General features: G+C 44.1%; 3 protein-coding genes across 6 annotated transcripts; 1 reads left to right on the forward strand and 2 right to left on the reverse strand.

The window, feature by feature from the left end:
- The first annotated feature begins 31 nt into the window (after positions 1 to 31).
- On the forward strand, positions 32 to 3,478 carry wfikkn1 (WAP, follistatin/kazal, immunoglobulin, kunitz and netrin domain containing 1). The gene is made up of 2 exons (XM_047579616.1): positions 32 to 1,423; positions 1,536 to 3,478. Exons 1-2 carry the CDS (start codon positions 1,157 to 1,159, stop codon positions 3,051 to 3,053), a joined length of 1,785 nt encoding a protein of 594 aa, XP_047435572.1. The 5' UTR covers positions 32 to 1,156; the 3' UTR covers positions 3,054 to 3,478.
- Positions 3,479 to 3,599: 121 nt separating this feature from the next.
- mettl26 (methyltransferase like 26) lies at positions 3,600 to 6,056 on the reverse strand. The gene is made up of 6 exons (XM_047579623.1): positions 5,710 to 6,056; positions 5,353 to 5,515; positions 4,432 to 4,491; positions 4,274 to 4,341; positions 3,939 to 4,017; positions 3,600 to 3,827 (listed from the first exon to the last, which is right to left on the reverse strand). Exons 1-6 carry the CDS (start codon positions 5,901 to 5,903, stop codon positions 3,771 to 3,773), a joined length of 621 nt encoding a protein of 206 aa, XP_047435579.1. The 5' UTR covers positions 5,904 to 6,056; the 3' UTR covers positions 3,600 to 3,770.
- Positions 6,057 to 6,503: 447 nt separating this feature from the next.
- On the reverse strand, positions 6,504 to 23,476 carry LOC125004739 (girdin-like). 4 transcript variants are annotated; one of them, XM_047579602.1, is made up of 29 exons: positions 23,077 to 23,476; positions 22,904 to 22,995; positions 21,321 to 21,426; positions 19,035 to 19,104; positions 18,617 to 18,675; positions 18,442 to 18,525; positions 18,142 to 18,282; positions 17,745 to 17,923; positions 16,711 to 16,792; positions 15,888 to 16,046; positions 15,566 to 15,712; positions 15,239 to 15,383; positions 14,167 to 14,802; positions 13,879 to 14,084; positions 13,610 to 13,804; positions 12,775 to 12,905; positions 12,531 to 12,669; positions 12,280 to 12,453; positions 11,939 to 12,100; positions 11,536 to 11,813; positions 11,193 to 11,336; positions 10,899 to 11,085; positions 10,609 to 10,754; positions 10,300 to 10,392; positions 9,632 to 9,843; positions 8,959 to 9,039; positions 8,178 to 8,420; positions 7,990 to 8,055; positions 6,504 to 7,709 (listed from the first exon to the last, which is right to left on the reverse strand). In XM_047579602.1, exons 1-29 carry the CDS (start codon positions 23,137 to 23,139, stop codon positions 6,610 to 6,612), a joined length of 5,520 nt encoding a protein of 1,839 aa, XP_047435558.1. In that variant the 5' UTR covers positions 23,140 to 23,476; the 3' UTR covers positions 6,504 to 6,609. The 4 variants fall into 4 exon arrangements, with proteins under 4 accessions (XP_047435558.1, XP_047435557.1, XP_047435559.1 ...); XM_047579601.1 differs by having other exon boundaries at positions 12,531 to 12,672; XM_047579603.1 differs by lacking the exon at positions 8,959 to 9,039 and having other exon boundaries at positions 12,531 to 12,672.
- Positions 23,477 to 24,063: the final 587 nt, after the last annotated feature.

Below are 24,063 nucleotides of genomic sequence, written 5' to 3' on the forward strand. Positions count from 1 at the left end.
CGGTGCTGAGGCTCAATAAAGCCCGTGGGGGTGCTGAATTGATTATGTGCTCCCTCGGTATTGGCCAGATTTTGGATAACGGGCAACATCGCCGCAGCGCATGAATGCGGCGCGGTCAGAAGTCACCCAAAGGTTGCAGGGTCACCTCCGATGAAAAGATGAGGGGAGCTGCTTCTCATCGCCTCCGAGTTGAGCCGGGACAAAGATGAGTCGCACATTGTTGAAAATGTGGCGCTTTACGTCTTCCCACCTGACCGTGGCATCTCTGAGCGCTGCGTGAATGAGGGACGGTGGTAAATTGACCCACGTCTAGACAAGGAGGACGTAAACAACATGTTTTGCGAGACGAGCCGTGGCACGCCCCGTGTTTGGGGTTTGCGCTTTACGCGTTTACGTCCCGGACGACTTTTTATTTTATTTTACTTTTCACCCTTTGAGTTGTGCACCAAAAACGTGTGCAAAACATCCAAAAGTACTATAACCTGTCCCCAAATTTAAGTCACAACCAACAGCTATTTGCAAGAAAGCAGCACGCAGCCTTATTTATGAATGACACCTCTATAAATGCTGTCTGGACGCATTTAACATTGGATTTCTCACCGGAACGTGTAGCTCCGTGCGCAAGGTTGTTGAGACAGCTTGCAACCACTGCCCCACGTTTTCTTTGATGTTTTTACAATGTTTGTCCAGTTGCTTAGCGCATGGTGCTGCTTCATAAAAGTTTCAGACACTGGACGACCATGGGGGCGGTCAGAGTGGGCTGCCCTTTCCACCTCCATTCACACTCTGAAAGGCTAATGTTGCGTCTTTCTTTCCCATTGTGCAGTTTTCGTTCGCTTATTTCGCCCGTCCGAGGATGTCGACTTTGCTTACTCTTGCAGGAGTTTTGATAACCAAGGCGGATATTTCATGCACCTCGGAAGATTTGGTTTACTTAATACCGGAATATATTTTGTTCACTAAATGTCCAGTGCACGGGAGCTCGTCTTGATCGCTGGACATACAGCCTTTCTCTCTGCGCACAGCAAACGGACGCTTATGTTTGGGCACGAAACCGAGGGACCTGTTTGAAAAGCGACAATAGGCGTCTTCCTTTTCTGAAGGACCCAAAGAGGAATGGAATTACTCGGTGGGCGACTCACACAAAAGAGCAACAATGTATAAAATCCCCCCACTACTCTTGGAGTGTAAACATACAAAGGGTACAAATTGGCATAACGCGCACGGCTCAAATAAACCACCGTTCGGATGGACACGGGCGTATTTGTTGGTGCTCCTGGTTTGCGATTTACTCGAACTTTCTTTGTGTGCAAGTGTGGCAGGGCCCGATGTTAAGCACGAGGGACTTTGTCCTAACAAGTTGAACTCCAATCTGTGGGTTGATGCGCAAAGCACCTGTGAGAGGGAATGCAGCGTAGACGAGGTGAGACAATTGTTAATAACGCACCAATGAACAATCAAACGTGCATATTTATATATATTTAAATAATTTGTTCTTTTTAAGAAACTGATCTTGTATGTTTGTGTGTGCTCAGGACTGTGCTGATTTTGAGAAATGCTGCACCAACGTGTGTGGCCTCTACAGCTGTGTCGCTGCCCGTTTCTCTGATGGCACCCCTGCCGGGCCAGGTGGGCAGGGTGGAGGCGACGGAGATGCTGCCCCCACCTCCACAGCTACATGTGAGGGCTTTATCTGCAGCCAGCAGGGAGCCACCTGCGACATCTGGGACGGACAGCCCATCTGCAAGTGCCAGGACCGGTGTGAGAAAGAGCCCAACTTCACCTGTGCATCGGACGGCCTCACATATTTCAACCGCTGCTACATGGACGCAGAAGCCTGCATCAGGGGCGTCACTATAACGGTGGTCCCCTGCCGCTTCTACCTTGCTGGGCCCCACACCAGTCCACTGCCTCAAGACACTACAGTTAACCCCACCCCAACATCCTCCCAAGAGGACCCCTTGCCTCCCACGCTGTACTCCAACCCTCGCCACCAGTCCATCTATGTCGGAGGCACAGTCAGTTTCCACTGCGATGTCATTGGGGTGCCCAGACCTGATGTAACGTGGGAAAAGCAGAGTGAGCGACGAGAACGGTTGGTCATGAGGCCCGACCAGATGTATGGCAATGTGGTCATCACCAACATTGGACAGCTGGTCATTTACAACGCCCAGGTGTGGGACACAGGTATCTACACTTGTATTGCACGGAATACCGCTGGAGTTCTTCATGCAGACTACCCTCTGTCTGTAATTCGCCGCGCTGGCGATGATTTCTCTGAAGATCCTGAGATCCCCATGGGTCGGCCATTTTCACCAGCAGACTGCCTGGTTGAGGTAGACTTGAGAGTGTGCAGTGCGGAGCGTCATGTTGACTGGTATTATGACAGCAAGTTGGGCTCCTGCATGACGTTTAACAGCGGAGGATGCGATGACAGCCGCAACCGATTCGAGACCTACGAGGAATGTAAGGCCTCGTGTCAGAGAGAGGGGATGGGGATCTGCCTCCTACCTGCTGTTCAGGGCCCCTGCAAATCTTGGGAGGCGCGCTGGGCCTGGAATTCTGTAATGAAGCAGTGCCAAGCGTTTGCCTATGGCGGCTGCCAAGGTAATGCCAACAGCTTCCGCACTAAAAAGGAGTGTGAGGCAAACTGCCCGCAAGCCAAAAAGAAACCTTGCAGGACCTGTCGGGTGAAGGGGAAAATGGTGCCCAACTTGTGCCGCAGTGACTTTGCTATTGTGGGCCGGCTGACAGAGCTGGTTGAGGACCTGGACTCTGGGTTGGCCCGGTTTAGCTTGGAAGAAGTCCTGAGAGATGAAAAGATGGGCCTTACTTTCTTTAATACCAAACACCTAGAGGTGACGATTGCCAAGATAGACTGGAGCTGTCCCTGCCCCAACATCACCATGGAGGAGAACCCTTTGCTGGTGATGGGTGTGGTACAGGATGGCATTGCCATCATCCAATCAGACAGTTATGTCAGAGCCATAACTGAGCGCAGACTCAAGAAGCTGCGAGATGTTCTGAACAAAAAGACTTGCGAGGCAGTGTAAAGCTATCAGGACCTTTGGACACATTTCAAACTACAAACAACAGACTTTAATAAAAGAACTCAGATTTAATATTCCTTTGCATCAAAACACAATACGGCATGTCAGCGAAGCTATAAGAGATCATTTCTATGTATTCATTTCAGCGCAAGTTTAAATGCATTCCAGGTGTGTCAGGAGCCCATTTATAGCTGAATAATGTTTTAAAATAAGTTTAAATATTGATTTCTTTTAACATGTACTCGGTACGTTTGTACTGTGAAAAATATGACAGCAGCCTGCAAAAGCTGTAGATAAAGAAACATTACTAGGTCTTTAATACATGTATTTTTTCAATGAAATGTAAAATATATTCTCGCTTAATTGTCTCCCTCTGCAAAGCACTTCTGCTAACTTAGCTTCATGAATAAAAAATGAAATGAATAGATGACTGAATAGAAGACTATTCATTCATGAATTGTAGAACACGGGCAACATTTCAGAGTGCCTGATTAATTTTCCTCATGTGTGCAATACGGTAGGTAAATAGTGTATTAATTAAAGTACAAATCAGATGAAATCTTATTTTATTGCCAGTTTGTATAACAATATGGAGAAAACATTATTCTCTGTTCGAATTATTTTATTAAAAATGTATCTGGGCTTCACGTTTAAGTTAAGGCGCTTCCATCATCCAGCTCCAAAGCGGTTCTTTGTTCAGAAAAGGTACATGATGATACTTTACACCAAACTCTCCTTCCTGAACACAAGACATTTGTTGTTTGCTGGCATGTCGACCTAAGAGAGAAAATATTCCATCAGTGAACCCACACGCTCTCATAGCTGCACTGTTTCTGGTCCTTTTGAAATTAAATAGGAGTTGTCCACTAATATGTGCTCATTACTTACCATTTTCTCCAGAAATAAACCATTTCTTTGTGCTATAGAATTGAGGAGCGAGATATCCCTGAGGCCCCAGTCTGGGTTCCTGCAACATAAAGCAATAACTAAAATCTTTTGCTTTTATTACGTAGCAGACAGAAACATGCAAAACCACTTTTCTTTATAGTGTGTACTTAAAGTATTAGCGTCACACATCATTAAAAAAATAAATCATTAGAAAAATAAAGGAAGGTTTAAAGATTTTCAATAGCTATGACGGCACAGTTATATAACACTTTTTCATTAAAGAATTAACAAAGCATAGGACGTGTGAAAGAGTCATAAAACATGGAGCATTTTACCTCTGCCGTAGGCTGTAGTCAAAGTCAACATTACTTTGAGGAGTGATCTGACCATTCACTGCGTAGGGCTGTGAGAAATAATAAATTGTGTGTGATTATGAGTATGTGATGAATGTGTAAAGTAAATGTTCAGGGCATTAAATGGTCTTTTCACTCACCCCATATGTCATTAGGAGACCCTGCGGCTTCAACACTGCTCCGGCGCCTTTGAATAAACCCTGGAAGAAAGCACAAAGCTCAGAGCCAGGCCACTACTGAAGCATTGTTGTTCTTGGTGTCTTTAATGAATTGAAAGACGTGATACTGAAAAGAACCACAGCTTAGACTTACACTTTAAAGATCCATGAGAAATGAAATGACTTCATCACAGTAGCTTAGTTGCATATAATAGTAACACTCTTAAAAGCCACAAGATAAAATAACATTAGATGTTAAAATGTATGCACTGAAAATATAAGTGTAACATCAAGTCAGACTAGGGCGATGAAAAATAATATTGCTCTATCAAAATAAGAAATTATTTTTTAGCAGTGTAAGTCAGATAAAGCATTTAATTACTCACAGCAGGTTATATTGTGCAGTAGTGGTGCGTACATTATAACCAACGAAATACATGAACAAACTGTGATAAACTGGGCCATGACTCCAAAGGGCACTAAGCAGTCACACGCCTCAGTAGTTTTCAAAGGACTTTGCAGTCTGCACATGCATAAGTCAGCCACAACATTAAGACCACCTGCATCAAATTATAGAGGTCTGTTCTGACTCCTCAGGGAATGTGTGCGGGCCTTCTGAGCTCGTAGTGGGAGCCTTTAGGTCAGCCTGGGAACTGAGAAGTTTAGAGCTCGGCTCTGTTGGAGTTCGGGCACATTGCCCTATAGGGGGTGGCTGCTGACATCGGGGAGTGTCGTTGCTGTGCGGTGAGGATGCCCGGTCAGCAGGAACGTTCAGGTGGGTGGTACGTGTGACAGCAACACCCACATAAATGATCAATGTTATTCACTTCACCTGTCTGTGTCAGTGGTCTTAATGCTGTGGCTGATCGGTGCATGCGTATCTAAAACTAGCAGCCGACCCACCTCCGTACAAGCCAGGGGGGAAATGTGGATCATGTTGATGTTGAGCACCAGGTCGAGGCTCTCTGGCTGGATCCCTCCCCAGTACTGATGGGGCTGAGAAGCGTCCAGGTGGATGGCTGGCTTCACATTGGGCAGCTGGTAGTGAGCTCTGTACGCTTCTATGCTGAGAATGGAAACAAAAGGTGTTATTGTTAATGCAGGCAGCACTCAACAAAACAAGCCTGACCTGCACAGTGATTACCTGCATCAGTAGCATTGTCTTCTCAATAAAGTTACACTGCCACTTCATTGTTATTACCGATATCTCGCTTATGAGCTGTTGATATGCAAATAGTGATGCACGCAACCTGTTTTTACCTGGCCAGAGACTGGCGGTCATACTCGGAGGGCTGCCAGGTTATATTCCGCAAGGCCTGAGCGAAGTGTGTGACATGCTGTCCGGTCCCGGAGGAGATCTCCAGAGCCTGCAGGGCTCTCCCGGTGTTCACACTCTCCCGGAGCACCGCCAGGATGGGCTCCTTGTTCCTCTCCGCGGCGGCGGCGTTCAGCATCGTGCCAAACCCCGAGAACAACTGTCGACTTATCCGGTACAGCTTATGAAACAGCTCCAGCACATCCGAACAGCGTAGGCGAAAAACTGAGTCACTCACCACCCCCGAATGTTTTGCTTTATCGACTCAAAAAAATCGACCCGTTTCCGCATTTTCTCACGTGACTATATTCGCGTCCAATGAGAATACGGGGCGGGCCCAAGCGAAATAAACTGCACACTATACACAGTTTCTTTATTTTTCCTATTTTACAAGATATACACATCTTTATTCTCACATACGAACATCACAGTCAAATATAAGAGACACAGAAACAATACGGTTTTGTATTTAGTGAAGGAGCATAAATAAAACCACGAAAAGGAACAAAATGTTTCTGCAAATGCAAATATATACATAACACAAGATTGTCAGAGCTGCAAATTAAAGGTGAGCAGCACCAGTCTAATTATTAATGGGAAACGGAAGAGATCCATCTACATATAATTTAATTATATTAAACATCACTGTGCAAAATCAGAACAAGGATGGAAATCAATACTGTATGGATCTGGATCCATTGCTCAGGTGCTAAAGCAGAGTGGAAAAAACACAACTTTCAGTAGAAATGTACACTCAAGCAGAGGTCCGCTTTATTTTAGATATGTGTATTTATAGATGTATATACATCATATGTCTCTTTGTAAATATAGATATATGGTCCCTTTCATACAAGTGTGAGTGCCTTGTCCTTCCCTTGAAACCCATCTGCATCTTCTGCACCTTGACTCTGCTGGTTTTCCACATTGAGCAGTGTCTGTGGTGCGTGCTCAGCAGATTCCTGGCTCTCAAGTGGACAGTTTTGCAGCAGAGACGGATTCGGGGAGAGGGAGGTCTGGCTGGTGTCAAGCACATCCAGACCAGTTGTGGCAGGGGCCACAGACTCACTGAAGATTGTGTTTGAGAAGACAGTGTTAAAAGTGAACGAGGAGCCAAAAAGGGACTCCTGCACAGGGGGTTTGGTGCTGTCTGTTGGAACAACAAGCGCTGGGTCTCTTGGAGGTTTGACAGGTGGCATTGTCTCAGGTTCACTGTTGTTTGTGTCTGGTTCTGGCTGTTGTTGCTGACTCGCCGTGTCCTCCTGATTATTGCTCTCCTCTGAAACCTGGACAGGGAGTGGATCAGCCTTGACCCTGCAGTCGCTGCTCAAACTGGAGCGTCGGGATGAGCCCTCTGCTGTAGAAATGACACTGCTAGCGCGGGGGAGGCTTTTAGGGGACTTAGGTACTTTCAACCTCTTGTCTTTGTCCTGAGGAGTGGAAAAGCAATTGAGGCAGCCAGACATTGATGAGGACTTACCCTGAACATACAGCACTGTGATTGGTGAACACGCAGAGGCTCGTGTAACTTCAGTTTCCTTAGCAATTGATTTTGAATTTATCCCATTGAGCCCTTGGTTAATTTTCGCTGTGCCTCCTGAATCTGATGATCGACGAGTAACCTTTGCTATCGACCCCTTTCGTATGCTTTTAGTACCCCTGGTGAGCCAGAACTCCTGAGACAGTGCAGCGTCTTTCTGTTTAGGTGTAGGCTGGACATCTAAAATATGTCTGTTGGTAGTAGGCATTGTGGAGGATTTCTCTTTGTGCTGCTGCTGCTTTGTGCTATGCTGAGGAGTGGAGGTATCACTGGGTGCCTGATAGGAGGAGCGTCGTGACGGTGGCTGCTGGACGGGGCTGCTGCCGTTTGACCACGGCTCATTTTCCATGCTCAGGCTGAACTCACCGCTGCTCTCACTTTGGGCCCGACTCTGGACCCCATTAACTCCTGCAAAGAGATTACAACACAGTAGTACCGTATAGACAAATACAATTCTTCAATCATGAAAACTTCTGTAGCTTATTATTATATTAATAACATGATATTCTAAATGGCCAACAGGGGGCAGCAGACTTGAGCCTTAGTGATGTGGGCCTTGGTGATCAGCGTAGAGATTAATATGAAACAAGGTCATGTTTGCGATTTGATGGATTTATTCTAATTCCTGAGCTGGTTATACATCTGCATGCTTGCCGAATCCTCTAAACGAGAATCCAGAAGGTTTTACCGTGATTTTGCAGCTCGTCATTGTCCTCAAATCCACACGGCACAATCCTATCGTTTGAATCCTTGTCTGCGGGGCATAAAAAGAGAAATCACTGAGTCGTTACAGGAGATTAACACTTTTCAGAACTTCGAGTTTCTAATAAGGAACACAGAGTCAGTGTTGTAGTGTTGTATCATGGATGACTCTACCTGTCACACAGAGCTCAGAAACATCTGGAACAGTGTCAGTGATGTGGCTGGTGGGATGGCCAGATGTCAGAGTGGTGGGATGATGAAGGTGGAGGATGGATAAGATGGAGGTGGTAAGAGATGAGGTCAGTGGGTGTTTTTTGCCCTCATCCACATCAGCCTCTGATCCTTCCAGCTGCTCTGAACTCTCAGCCCATTGGTGGGCCTTAAATGGGACCGGGGGACAGGATAAGCTGCTCAAGGCTACATGGGTGGATGAAGGAATGGAAGGAGCAGGAAGTGGATGAAGGATAGTGATAGACATGTGAAATGACTGCAGGAATTACAAGGGCTTTGTTTTGAGTAGTTTGGTCATTGTGACAGAGGCAGATAGCCTATACTCATTATATTATTATATTATACTGAATCTGGATCCGTCCTGCTCCTGGCAGGACACAGCTTCTGCAGCACCAGTGTCTTCCTGCAATGCAGCATTTCTTTGACCTCTATAGTTCTAATAAAAAAAAGCTCACACGGTTTAAGTTTAGCAACACAAAAAAATAGTTCTGTAGATGCAACGAATAAGTTAGTGTCGTGAGATGAGTTTGCCACTGATGGAGACACTGCTAGCATATTATTCTTAGTGATTTTGCATCTTTCTGACCGAAAAGAATCCCACTCATGCTAGTCTTATGTTAGCATTATGGAATTTACATCAAAATAATTAATCATGTTGGTGCGAGTGAAAAAAAAAAGACAAGAGTTAAGATGGGACCAGATACTGGGCCACAGTCTTTCTTACACATAGAACGACGGAAGAGGGACTTGACTTTGTCTCTGTCCTTCAGCCTGTTCCTCATACGGGGAAACATTTTCAGAGTGGCTTTTTAACATCAAGCGCGTTCACATGTAGACAGAAATGATGGGAGAGAGGGGATTGATGCAAGCAGAGAGTACGGGAAGCAAGGGAGAGAGAGGAAGGAGGGAAAAGACAAGGGAAAAAGGGAGGCAAGGGCATAGAGAGGAAGGAAATAAATACATAGAGACAAGGATAAGACACAGTGAAGACATACTGAGGATTGTTCACACATCTCATGTACCAGGAAGAATGATTCTTTGGACATGGCACACATTTGCTTGAATTTAAACACATTAAGACATGCTTCTGATGCTTCTGACACAAAAACTTTAAAGAATACTATTTTTCTTTCCTGTAGTCAAACACATTTCAAGCAGCTAAATTATCCCAAGTAATAAAACAGTGTGGAGGTTGTGGACGATGGACAAACAAACAATAACGGCTGTAAACAGTTTTGAAACAGGCTGACTATAAACTGATGTGAGTTATCACATCTTCTTTAAAAATGCAGAGGTAGAGTGGGTGGTTTTGTCAAATCTCAGGAAGGTGACTATTGGTTCATCCATGCCTCTTTGTACACTTGATCTGTGTGTGAATTTGCGAAGGATATACTCACTGCTGCTACGCCGGGGTGAGACGACATCACCTGCTGCGGTGGAGGTTGAGCCTCCGTAGCCATCTGAGCTGATGAAGGAACTGTTGTCGTGAGATGAGAGGCGGGACACGGGAACGCCTGAGTGTGTGGGGGTGGGTGGGCGATCAAGTCCATGGTCACGGCTATTGGATTTCATCAGCTTCTTCAACTTTAGAGTTATCCAGTTTCCACGTCTGTGGAAGAGCAATTATACAAGAGGAATGACCAGAAATATATATACGTATAGGAGGGGAAAAGTGGTCAAAGTGGAGTGGGAATCAAGCAGTAAGATGAGCTAGAACCGTTCAGTGTTCTGTGTTCCATTGTCTGAAAGGAAACCTGAAGCAGTTATCCTCAATACTCCTCTGTTAATAAAGAACTACTATATCTGAAATGTAGTGACAAGCGCATGAAGGAAATTTGCAATTCCCTTAAGTTTTATGGGGAGTTTTGGCTTCAGGTTTGGTTTTCAGTTCAGCCCCAAACAGTATACCAACTAGTAAGTAAGAAAACCCTTGATAAGCATTTTCAAATGAATGCATTGTTCCCTTCAAAAACAGAGTGAATAAAAGTTGGAAATACAGCCATATATAGATGAATACTAAAGTTGTTGTGTAACTGGTAAATATGAAATTAAAATGATAACTTACCTGCGTGGAGGCGAGGGCTCATAAAACTTATACTGGTCCATTATCTTTTCCTCCAGTTTCTCCTTCTGCCTCCTCAAATCATTAAGCTTGTCACTGAAGCGAGAAGAGTAAAGAGAGAAGATGGACAGATCCTAATTAAAACTTTGGGCCTGCTTGTGAGCAGGGTGTTTAGTGTCCTCAGCAGTGTAGAGTACTGTTTGTACTTATCAGGCACTGAGCCTTTATGCATTAAGAAAATACTGTAACATGTTCTAAATCGACAGATAAGACCAGATTGAATTTAACATTATCTTGTCACGGTGTGCTTACATATACTGTCGCTCCTCAACATGAAACAGATCCTTGCTTTCCATTGTCTGCTCCAGCAGGGTCCGGTTCTGTAGCATCAAGGTTTCAATCTGGCAGAGCAGGTGGCGATTTTCCTCCTCAAGGTTGCCCTTCAACTGGCCCAGCAACTAGATATCACATAAACATGGAGGCATACATTCACATGTTCCAACATATATTTAAATTAAATAAATCTCAATCATGAAAACACAAAGCTACAATACAATGCATACATTCAGTTAATTAAGACTGTCCACTCTGCACATCCATACCTCACACTGGTTGGTGAGTTTGGTGGAGGTAATGTCCATCTGCTGAAACTCCTTTTTGAGCTTGGAAAAGTCAGCCTCCAGCCAGGTGTGCTCCAGCTTGGCCTCATTCAGCTGGCTCTTGAGCTGCTTGTGATCTGCTGTCAGCGCCTCGTTGTCGTTAACAAGCTGACGGTGTGTCTGGTTCAGCCTTAAAGACACGTCCAGTGATAATCATGCTCTTCTCTAAGCCATGGGTGATCTTGGTGTGTGCTGGTATGTTCGTATGTTGTCCAGTGTGTGTACGTGCTTCCTCACCAGTCCTTCTCGTCGCGGAGCCTGCAGCATTCGGCAGCAGTCGTCCTGTGCTGTTCTTTCTCCAGGGCCATCCTCATCTGCTCCTCCTTCAGTGCTTTCTCCAGGTCTTCTAGCTTGGTCCGCTGCTGCAGCAGGCTGTTGTATCTAAATGTAACAGAATACAAGGACACACATGAACTAGCAGACATTTTGTATGACATTACATAACCGCACCTGCATAGAGGCTTTGAATTGACCCTTGGGCATCTTTTAGTTTCAGTGCTTTCATCGTTCACTCACCCTCATAACTAGTAAGTGAGTGGATTTACGAAATTTACAAAAAAAGCCTCCTTGTCTCCCCCACCTGTCCTGCAGTGTACGATGCTCCAGTTCCAGGGTGCGGTGGGCGTTTTTCAAACAGCCATGTTTACCCATCAGAGTTTCATACTCCATGGCTTGCCGCTCATGCAGAACTGCCAGGCGTTCGTGATCTCGCAATAGCTGCTCGTGAACCCCACGCAGTTCTTCGCGTTCGCGTGTGGCGCTGTCCCGCTCACTTTCTGTCCCAGCCTGCTGCTGCTGCAGCAGAGCGTTCTGGGCCATGAGGGAGGCGCTCTGTGAATTCAGAGTAGACTTCTCCACCTTGAAGGCCAAGAAATGACTGTGTCATGCGTGTGCCGATAGGACAATTAGAGGCTCACAGGAGAATGTTAGAGGAGGCGTTAAGTGAAGGTTATTTTAGAAACTGCTGTGCATTGTAATGTCACCTGCAGGTTAGCGTTCTGTGTCTGCAGGGCTGTGTTGTTCTCCTGCAGTGAGGCAGCCTGCCTCTGCAGGGCAAGAATCTGAGCCTGCTGGCTGTCAGACTGACTTTCCAGCTGTTTTAGTTGGGCCTGCACAGCCTGACGCTCTGCCTCCAGTGTCGCATTCTGCACAAGGAGATGAGAAAGGAGAGTGGAGGGGAGGAGAGGAGAGGAGAGGAGAGGGAAGTCTAGTTAGCTTTAGAATAATCTATTTCGAACATTATGTCTGTTCTGTTCTGTAAAAGGACCCACAAAATTATTAAATACCACAACATCGTACAGGTCATCAGATGATTGCTACTAACATTTCTCTCCACTTCAATAAGGTGGTCTTTGAGCTTCAGTAGTTCCTTGGTCGCCTCTTGGCTTTCACGCAGCCATTCGCTAACAGTTTTGCCTGTCTCGCTTGGAGGGGTGGAGCCTGATGTTGTGGACTCCTCCTCCAGCCTCTGTTGCAAGGCCTCAAAGCTCAGCTTCACCTGGTGGAAAGGGATCAAAAAGATGGATCTCGGAACCCAACGGACAGAGCAAACATTAACCTCGTGATATGACTTACCGCCTTCAGCTCCTGGCGAAGCCGCTGGTTCACGGATGAGGATTCCTGCAGACGGGCTTCCAGAGCAGCCATCTTGTCATCTTTAATCTGCAGAGACTTTTTAAGAGATTTCTCCAACTCGGACTCCAACATCTTAAACCTGCTGCAGAGAGAAAAAAGAGGAAGAAAAGAAAATCCTCCTTAGTTGTGACATTCTCTTGAGTTGTTACGGGACAGAAAGAAGGATCTCTAAGAATGTATGAACCTGTTGTCTGGCGTCTCTTCTTCAGTTGGCTGTCCACTCTCCTGGTTCAGAACCTTCATCTCCAGTTCATGTGCAAGCCTCTCCAGTTCATTATCTCTCTGCTGGGTCTTCAGCTTCTCACTCACCAACTCCTACAATGGGACAGAATATTCAGGTCATACTAAATCCAGAGTAGCAACGACTTGAGGAATGACAGTGTCATTAAATTGGTCCACCTTTATACTGAAATATCTTTGCATGTATTGCCACAAAATACAGCACATATATCCATACTCTCCACTAAACTGTTATTATCCAATAGTACCAAACTTATTTTGTCTAATCGTCATGCCTACACACCGATGGCTAAAACATTAGCATTTGCCTCAAAGCACCGTCATGCCTAACAATATTCTCATGAAGCATTTTATTGAAAGTTTAATTGTTCTAATTGTTGGATTAATCTTAATTAATGAATGTTAAAACAGTACGACAGTAAGGAAATGCTAAGCAAATGTTGATGTTAAGTGTAGAAGTCTGTATTTTAAAAGCACCTTTTCAAAACGTTTAGGCCCAAATTATTCCCATACCTCAATATGTAAGCTTAAAAAAAAAGAGGACTATTGCTTTAGTGACATTTGGTGATGATAGAACATAAACCTGAACGAGACCTACCACCATTCAGGTGGTCCAAAAAAAAACTTTTCTTCATGTTGTTACTTTAATTTAAAAAACAAATATTAATTTTCAGCGTGTGTTTAAATATTTGATTTAGACCAATATACACATGGAATTCACACGCAGTAATAAAATAACGGACAAATTAAAACAGATTATATATTTGGTCAGTCCTGACCTCTCTGAGTGTTGCCAGTGTCTTCTGGTCGATAGCAGATTGCTTGGTCAGTTCTCTGTTATCTCTCTCCAGGCCTTTGACCCTCTCAGCAGTTTCTCTTAACCCCTCCACCTCCTTCACTAGAAAACGCATCTCCCTTTCCAAGCTTGCCATGCAGACATTACTGCTGTCTAAGTTGGCTTCCTGGATTTCAGCCTGGAACAGAGGAAGGTAAAATAACTGTAATTTTATTCAAGCGCAACTGAAAACTAGAAAACAAGGTTACCTACCTGCTGCCGGAGACGTCGATTCTCTTTCTCCAGCTGCCTCTTGTCTCTCTCCAGCGTGGTGGTTTCATGCTCCAGGCCTTGCTTCTCTGTTTCTAGTTGCTCCAGACGTCTTGCGGATATCCGAAGTTCCTCTAAGGTGGCTTGCAAACTGTGGTTCTCTGCTTCCAGCTCCTGAACTTCTGCCTCCAGACGCTGGACTTTTCGCTCTTAAGAGATGAAAGAGGATAGTTAGGAATTACTGCATTACGTGACTGCATATAAAATGTTTAATTGATGCACAGAACCCACCAGTGTTGTCGAGGGAAGCCTGTAGATGCTGATTAACTGTGTCCAGGGTCCTGCACTTGGCCTCCAGTCGCTGTGTGTGCTTGCTGGCATAGGAGGTACGTGTTGGCAGACCTGTGAAGACGCTTTCATGGCAGGGACTGCTGCTCCTTGAGCCAGGAGAGTGAACACAAGATCCGACAAAACAATGGAGCCTATTGTGATTGTTTTCTAAGACCTCCAGATCAGACATAATGTCTTTGAAAGAGTCTCCACTGCCTCCATCCTCGAGCTGTCCTTTCTCCTGAATATGAAGGTCTGGATTATCTGTGAGGAGGATCTCACTCTGGGCTCTTTTTTCTGTATGAAGCTGCTGATGGCAGACTGAATCTCCATTCACGATCTGCTGAGTTGCTGTGCTGAGGGGGAACACATCAGTGTGATTTTCTGTGGAGATGTGAAACACTGGGGACTGATCTGTTGATGAAGTACAGTGGTTGGGGCTGCACACTGCCTGGTGGATATGTTTGGTTTGTGTGCTGTTGTTAATTGTAGCCCTGAGCTCCTCGATGGTCCTCAGGAGGCTTTGGTTCTCCTTCTCCAGCTTCAGCATCCGACTACGGGTCCTCTCACTGACCTCCTCGCTCAGAGTCTGCTGGCCTTTAGACAAACACACAATTGCGGATAAGTTTCGACCAATGACAAGTTTAGTTTTGGGAGAACAGGAATATTTAGAAACACAGTAAGTATTCTTATTTCTCTGATAATCCTGAAATTAAAATGATGATCATTTTATATATTAGACTGGTACGTTTTTACTTAAATCAGGTGTATATAGGAGAACTTTTAAAGTGTATTTTCCTTCATTTGATTGTTTCTGATTCTATGTAGACAAACCTAGACTAATTATGACATTAAACTATAACATTAATCACATTAAAAGCATCTTTGGAGTCATGGTCTCTTTAAGTAATTCTAATAGCTAAAAGCAATCACGCATGCACGTACATCATTTACAGACTCATTTCCTTATCTACCCACTTTTAGCTACCATTAACATTGCCTCCCATTACTTCATCATAAAAACAGTTGTTACCCTCAGAGTTTTCTGTGGTCTTAGCAAGTTGCTCTAACTCCCAGCCCAGATGTTGCGACTCCTCCATGCTCCTCCTCTGCGCCAAACACAAACCCAGATTCTCCTCCTGCAGCTCCTCAATGCGCCTCCTGTCGGCCTCTCGTTCCTAATGGGAAAACACAAAGTGTCAAAGCACAGGCTGACCATTAAATTGAAAAGAGGGATCTGATGCTGAATTCTATGTTGCAGCTACATCTCAAGCAATCTGTGTTTCTGAAAGAGGGTTAATACCAAACAGCATGAAAATAACTGAACAAAAAAAAAAAAAAAGACGTAGAGACGTTTGACCTGTTCCATGTCATGGACGCGGGCATTCAGCAGCAGACTGTGTTTCTCCAGTTGATGGATTTTATCTGAGCGAGCCCTCCAGCCTTCCAGCTGATCTTGCAATACCTCCTTGGTCTCCTGGAGCACCCTGTTATCCTCCTTTAGCTCCTAAGACACAAAATCTAAAAGTTATTACGCTGCATTTTTGTTACGGTGCATCAAGTTTAATAATCTTATAACCCGTGAATATTTAAAATCTCAACATTTGTTTGTAGTTCAAAGCAAATGTGATTAAAACTCATGTCTCAAAAAATCACTGGTAAAATATTTGTCGGGCATGGACCTCCACTTTGGCCTTGTAGAACTCTATCTTGTGCAGTTGCTCCCTGTAGCGTCCCACTTCGCTCTCCAGCTTGTCCGCCTTGATGGCTCTCTCTCTCAGGGCATCCAGCTCGTCACGGTACGTTCGGGCTGCGCGCGCATCCACGAGCAGCTGGGAGTTCTGTTGAAGGTACGGACAGAGGCGTTTCATTCGTAGCATACCTATGTCTGCAGTGGGAAACCTCTTCCACCAAATTGTCTCTCACTGTTATTGCGTTTAAAATATTTAAAGCTGCACATCAGCGTCTGCATATTAAACAATGGACAAAATAGAAAACCATAGTTCCTCTTAGGTCTACTGTACTCATTAGTGTCTTTAATCTCATTGCTTTGGTTTAATGGGCTGCATTTCTAGATTTATTTATACAAGCTGTAAAAGTGTGAGGTTGCCAAAAACACAGATGTTGCTCCCAGCAAAGAAAAGAGAAAGAGTACAGATCTTAGCAGACACCTAAATGATAAATAAATACATTCTGATGTTGCTCAGAGTATGTTGTTGTTGATAACATGACTTGTTCTATTGCCCCCACAAGGATAAAATGCGGCCATCTAAGCCACATGTCAAAAACTAAAAATACAAGCAGGGATCTCCTGTTCAAACAAATCCATATGAGGTTTAGTTGTATCTCTGAGTCTGTGTCCAGAGGTTTAATTTTGCTGTTATTAAGCACTGCCCTGCAGCAAAGTGCGGTGTTCATTAATCTGCATAAGCTGCAGAGAGGTCAGGAGGTTACTGTGTGTCGCCATCACGATGATCTGCAGTGTGTTCTTCTCTGATTTCAGACCTCCTGCTGGATCCTCTTCAGCTCTGCCTCCGTGTTCTCCAGTTCGTGTCTGCTGTCCAGCATCTGCTCACTCTTCTCCTCTCTTGGGTCAGATGAGCCGTGCAGAGAAACAATCAGGTGGATAGGTCAGCTTGCATTACTACATTTCATCACTTGGATCAAAATTTAAAAACATAATTAGACCCTCATTAACACTAACACTTTATTGACACAAAGGTGATTAAGCACCTTTTAATTCTCATTCCCAAGCACGGTTAAGAAAACAGATGTGCCTTATCATACACAAACAGCATCCCATACTATGGTTTTTGTGAATAAGAGAACAGTTTAAGGCCTGGGCCATTCAACGGTTCAAACTCAAGCTGTGCCCGATGGCTTTATGTGATATTGTGTTTGCTCAGATGCAGCAGTGTGTGAACCTGAACATTACAACCGAGGACAATACAGCAGAGAAGAAGGGATGGAGAGGAAGGATGGATGTATGATCGCAAATGGATGGCTATATGTGTGTGTGTGTGTGTGTGTGTGTATGTGTGGTAAATGCAGAGCAAATGTGGGTCAGTGGTAGTGCACAGCCATGGAACCTGCCAAGCTGTAGCGGGCAGGCTGTAATGTGGGCCAAACTCTGTGGGACATCGCTTATCCTGTAGAATCTCTTTCTCTCTAGCTCCATAGAGGAGAGGCATTCATCACCATCTACTACCCTAAACAACAATTAACTCAACCATCCTTTTATCATGGGAGTAAAGGAACTCAGGCGTAACTCTGCAGCCTCTATCATGATCTCACTTGTTCTTGACTCAGTTAAGTATAATTGTAACATGAAAAGGTGTTTTTGGTCCCATTTTATTTGTATACGTCACAATGCAGCAATTTCATATGCATCAGTATGTGTGCTGTGAGACACCGTTCACTGCGCACTGACATTTAATAAAGTGAAATATTCCTGCTCTCCTGTGTGTGTAACATATGGCTTTAGCAAAAAATAAATAAACTATAGTTTAGTTTTTTTTTTTTTTCATCTAGGTACTCACAGCTCTTGTCTAAGTCGCCTGATCTTTGCCTTGGAGTCAGCCAACTCTACCGCTAGATGTTGCTGCGTCCCCACCTGCTGCTGCTGCATGCTGGGAGAGTAGCTACCGGACTGCGGGCTGGAGGGGCTACAGAGCCAGCTAACAACACCGTCTTTTTCCTGCATTAGCTCTGCTATAGTCTGCAGGAAGAAAGGGATAAGCAGGTTAGGCATCAGAGTTTCAGAGAACTCATATTCAGCTTAATATCTTTGTCCTTAGTTTAAAATGTAAAAAAAGAAAGAATTTCCTGTAAAAAGATTTCAATTTTGCATCCAAAATTCAACTATGTGAACAAAACATGGACATGTTTAGCAAATTTAAAGAAAATATGCTGTATTTACACATATAATACAAATACCTCCAGGTGTGTGTCCCTCTGGTCTAGCAGGTGCTGCAGGTGTGTAGCCATGCTCCTTGCTACTGCCTCCATGTCATCTGGGTGCACCTCACTGGAATCCAACCACTGAAGGTCCAGCAAGTTCTCCTGACTGTGGGTCAACTGGGAAGGTCAGGACAGTCAGCATGGTGTCACAAAGAAGGATTCAATATCAACCGAAACAACACATGGATTTGTTTGGGTTGATATTGAAACATAGTATGGATTTACTGTACAACAGTGCCGCGGCATTCAAAGCACGGGTCACATAAAGTCAGATACCTCCTGAATGTGTGCAGCTATTGCAGCCTTTGTGTCAAAATCAAGCGTCTGGATCCTCTCGATGTACTCCTCTTTCTTCTCACACTGCAAGTAAGCAACAACGCACAGAAATTTGGCACAGCACCAAACACACTATAAATGAATGTGTTGAGGTTGAATGTCAGTCAGCATTTACCTGGACTGCACATCCCAGCAATAATAGCAACATTTTCCTCATTTCATCCAGACTTTGTTCTACAGAGAGTTAAAAAAAATAAATAGTTAATGACCTGAAATGTGATCTATTGGACTGAAGTCTAAAGCACTATTGGCACAGATTTAAACTGGATAGAGTGCTGGCTGGTGAATTTGGGTCACCACTTGGCAAAGCTGTGTCATCACAAGCCAGTGTGGTTATCAGACTGATAGTGTGCAATTGAATTAGAATGGTTTTGCAGTTTTCTCCACTCAATTAAAATCTCAATAGTATATTGCAAGGGTATTTTTTTTTATCTTATCTTTTTTATCATTTTAGATCTAGCAAGCACATGACACTAAGTCTGTAAACATGTTCTAATATTTCAACAGAAGAGAGTTGTATCAAAAGAGTATACCACAGTACGGAGTCCTGACAAGCAGCAACACGTTGGGCAAAGGAATCATGATCAATTGTCTCAGATTATGCTGCAAGAAAAGATAAAGAGAAAAAAGAGATGGGTTGAGAAAAACAAGATAAGTACTTTTTTGTTGTTGCAAAAGTGGAACACAGACAGAACTCTTCTTGCAGTCTAGTCAAAGTGCCTGAGTCGTCAGGAACGTATGTATGTACAGCACATAGCAGCTGCTTAAACACATGAATAGAAACGCAGCCAACGAATGCTCTGAATGGGTAGATGGCAGAGCCAGTTTCCCTGGTGCAGCGGTGAAATCATCCAAAACTGTTCGCCGCAGTCTTGTTTCAGGCTTCATTCATGTATGTGCAACGTGCGTGTGTGCAGTGTCATAGGGATTGTTATTAAATCCTCACGGTCAACAGTGAGTTACTAGTGTAGAGCGTAGACAAGCAAAAGTGGAGTGGAGTTTAGCCTCATAAAAGCGAGTCACAGCTTTTAGTAGCAGCGACTGTGGTCCTTTAAGTAAAGTTCAGCTGAATAGAAATTCATTTCTATGTGTAATAATAGAGTGCAAGACTGACATTCTTCTTTTAGTCTACAACTTTCTTCTTTGCCTTATTTAGCTGCGTTCAAAAAGATAGATACAAACACGCAATGACTTGAAGTTATAAATAAATAAGGCTTTGGTGCTGCATTGTAGAACTGACAGTGTTTTTACACAGGATGACTGAGAAGGCTCAGGGGTGCATGGTGGTTAACCATGCTAGAGAGGTAGTTAGATTGAAACAGTTAGCTTTGACCTTAACTGGAAAATCTTTTGAATGGATTGCTGGGGATGTTGCACTGACTTCCTGTGTATTGATGATCCCCTGACCTCCCTCCAGTTCCACCAGCGGATGAGAAACAAATCCAGTAATTCTAACATTAGTTGTTTGGATTCACACTGTTTTTTGAAGGCTACCATGGCCTCGAGGATAAAAAATACTGACAATACATTATCGCTACACTTTGCACATCTGAAATTGTTTGGTGAATATTCATGAAATGTTGTTGGTCCCCAGGCCCTTTTATGATCGCTTGACTTTTTATTTATAACCTTCATAGGGTCAAAAATGTCATTTGTCTAGAGCAGGGGTTTCTAACTCATTTCAGTTCAGGGGCCACATTCAGGCCTATGTGATCTCAAGGGGGCCGGACGAGTAACTTAACAGTGTAGTAACCTATAAATAACAACTCCAAATATTTCCCTTTGTTGAAGTGCAAATATGAACATTCTGAAAGTGTTTATATTTAATCAACCACACTATTACGAGACATGTAATAAGCAACCACATTTCTTACGAAAAAGAACTGTAAGTTCTGTTAAGCTCTGGATCTCAGTACTGTGTTATGTCCACAACTCTTACTAAAACTGTGTGAAACCTGAAGCATCCCATGGGCCAGATTAGTTATGTTGTTTGACACCCATTCTTCTCTAGTTAGTAGCTTTAAATTCCACTTTACGTCAATACGGTAGACATGCTACCTGCAACACCTTAGATTTTTAGCCTTGTCACTGAGAGTATGGTCACACACAGATATTTGCATTTGACTCAAAGTCCCCCCTGTTTGTCAGCCAGTGGAGCAGTCAAGTCCTTCAGCTGACCTTAGAGAATAAAAATAACAACAGTGAACTGCAGCAGTTCAACAGCCGCCCTACATGTAGACTACTTGGTTAATGAGAATCATTTTAACAAGGCCAAAATCAAGACCTGCAGTCTGCCACAAAGATAAGCCTGAAAGCAATCAATTGTTTCTCTTTCCATTCCATTATGACCACAGCGTACTGGTACCACAATTAAAAGAAGCCACAGCTCTTTCACTGTGCTCATCTGTGGAACTTGATTGTCCTCTGTGAAATGAATTATTTGTTCTTAATTACTTACTGTGACACAGAAAGAAATCTAAGATTTCAGCACCGCTGGTGTCTGACCAAGAATCTTGTGACTTTATGTGTCAGTCCAAAGCTCTGTCTGTCTGCCTGTCTGCTGGGCTCTAACCTCATTGCTGTGCTGATTACACAGATGTTCACATGGCCGATATTTAGGCCATGCATCTTAAGAAGAACTAGTTCATTTGCTGGGACACAAGTGCTACCAAGTGATGCAGTGTGTGCGTGTATAATGGGAAGTTGAAGTAGAACTCGGTATATCATAATCCGATGTAAAGAGAGAATCGAGAGCTTAGCAGCTTGTAGGTTTCATACGACATACATCATGTGATATTGCTGAGAAATCCAAAACTCACCAGATAATACGCTCTGATTCTCTGGACCAGAAGGTTTAGGTTCTGGATCCTCTGACTCGGATCCCTGCTCGCTTTGTTTGCACCCTCTGGAGCAGCTGAGGGATTTCTGCAAATGAGAAACAGCATAAAGGCATTTTACTTGACGTTTCTACCATTCCCAAACAAACAAATGGCTGTCACTGGAACAGAGGGGAGAGGAAGCCGCAAGCTGCTAAAGGTCTTGGCTCAGAGATCGGCATGAAAACATGTCTGAGGTCGCTATTCATTCCTAACTTTAGCCCGCCTGACGTCATTTCTTTCAGCCACCAAACGGGAGTGTTTTTGAGCCAAATGGGGTGGCATTAGACTTTTCTCCCCAAAGAAATGCTTTAGCTGGATTCTTGGACTGTTGGCTGGAGTCTACTGTAGTCTGGGGTTGAACTGTCAAAGCGTTATCACTCATGGACTTCAGTGCTGTTAAATAGGTCAGACTTCACCTCGGTGCTCAAGACAGGACGCTTGATGTGCATAGACAAGAGCTTGTAGCAAACAGATTGAGGACGGGATGGACCAAATTTCAAAATTAATTATTCCTCACCTGGGGAAAAACTTGAGAGACGTAATAGAAGAAAAAGTTTGCCCTGTGCATCCTTTTTAAATTTTTTTTTTGTCTGCCCATTTCCCACTCAGCCCTATTTTCCTATTTGTCCCATTCTGGTACTCTTCTTCCCTCCCATCTGTGTCCCACTGGCTCTAAACGCCAGGCCCTAATCCCAGAGGGTCTCCCAATCCAGGAGATTATCCCGCCTCTTCCCCTCTGTGAGCGCAACATTGCTTTGTGTTTAGTTATTGTGAGTCTGGAGGGGGTAAGTGGGATTGGTGTAGGGTTGAGGTGGCCAGACAGAATTATCCACAAGTGCACTGGGTCATCACTTTTTCCTGGTCCTTTGCAACTCTTCAGTTTCAATCTCCTGTCGGTATCTGAAGAATTATTTTTTCTAGCATGAAGACTCAATGCGTGAACTCCATTGGTCTGTGTTTCTTAAGGATGAGGGTAATTCCTTCAGAACATACGGCAACCAAATGATAATCTTTTAAGTAGCATCTTGACAGTATCTATGATGCCCTGCATGTTTGGGCAGATTTTTTTTTACCTCCAAACTGGTGTCCCTGCAAGCATCCACACATAGTTTTTATGCAAATTCAAAGATTTTTGTGGAGAAAACTTAACCTGCAAGCAATGGAGAAGTTGCATTTAAAGTCTGCTGCAGACTACAAAGAGCCCTTTTAGTGCTGCAGAGTGACAAAGCCGGTACTGTTGGTGGCTGGGTAAGAATGATACTGTATCAGCGGCTGCTATCGATGGCATGAGGTGAGAAAGACACTGACTATGATTTCTGTCTCAACCATGCACACATGTCCAGGTAAATGTCACCATCCAGCACAACTTAATAACAAACGCAGCATTAAATCTCTAACAGACAAAAGCTTCAAAACACAAGCAGTTAATCTGCACATCCATCTGCTCACAACCTAGACTGGCAAATGTGTGACAAACAAACCGCTGGCTGCAAGAATCAAACCGACAAAAAAAAGTGACTTACATCTGAGTCATGATCTCATTTAAAAAGACTCCATCCAGCAATTCAGAAAAATCCAAGTGCGTGCCCCCATCATTTGGCACAAACGTCTTCACCTGGACAACAAAGACAATACAGGATGTGAGGTTGATGTCAAGGTTTCTCTGGCAGGAAATCGAGTCTTCTGCATTACTCACCCAAGTGACAAGTGGGCTGAGCATGAACTGATCCAGGCAGGGCAGAAAAACTCCACTTTCCATCGTTACCACAGTTGTGAGGGACTGTTGTCAACAGATCATCCAGGCTGTTTTAGTAAGAGGAAAGACTGGCCTCAGTAATACATTCCCTTACGTGAGTGGGGGTGAGTCTTGCAGAAGTGCACCGTTCAAGCCGTCCCATCCATCCCATCCGGACCAGTTGAGACTGTCCTCCTGATACTGCGGTTTTCGGAGACGAGGTGTTTTTCCCTCAGACGCTCATCAGATCAGGCAGTTTAAATGTCGCCAAAACACTGTTCAAACATATCCGCATTTTGTCCCGCAACACTACAAACACATCCTCCGTGGTCCTCTCTGCTGCAAAGGCATCTGCCGTCAATCCTCCCAAGCCCTCCCCTTCCTCCCCCTCCTCCTCCTCCTCGTCCTCCCACCAGCCTCCCTGCTCGTCACACGGATTGAGCTCGCTCTGAAGTATCAGTTAGTTTGAAACGGATAAGATAGCAGTATTATTGCCACATCCTCAACAACAACTACACATAGTAATAACCTCTCCCTTTGGATTTGCAGTTTGAAGCCACTGCGGCAGAAGCACTAATAGAGCGATCCGAAATAGCTTTCTCTCTAATCTGTTACCATGGTGACGACGCACCCACCCCTTCCCCATAATTAACAGCTTTTTTTTTTTACATGACAACAGAAGTTTCAGCGTTAGTCACCGAGAGGACAGGTCATAACAAAACAACGTAAAGAACGGTGGCAACGAGTCTTAACGTGTGTTGATATGTTTTACCTATTATATTTATTTTCTTTCGTTTTAAATGACCTAATCAACCACGTGTTTAATCTTAGGGACAGCTGTTGGTCTCTAAATGTTAATTAACCGTCTCATGCAGAAAGGTAGCCATAAAATGAATGATGCTCTTAAATTAGAATGCAAAACCTCCAAAATCACAAACTTTGACAGAG

Source organism: Mugil cephalus, chromosome 2, assembly GCF_022458985.1.
Source record: "Mugil cephalus isolate CIBA_MC_2020 chromosome 2, CIBA_Mcephalus_1.1, whole genome shotgun sequence".
In the NCBI taxonomy this organism is placed as follows: domain Eukaryota; kingdom Metazoa; phylum Chordata; class Actinopteri; order Mugiliformes; family Mugilidae; genus Mugil; species Mugil cephalus.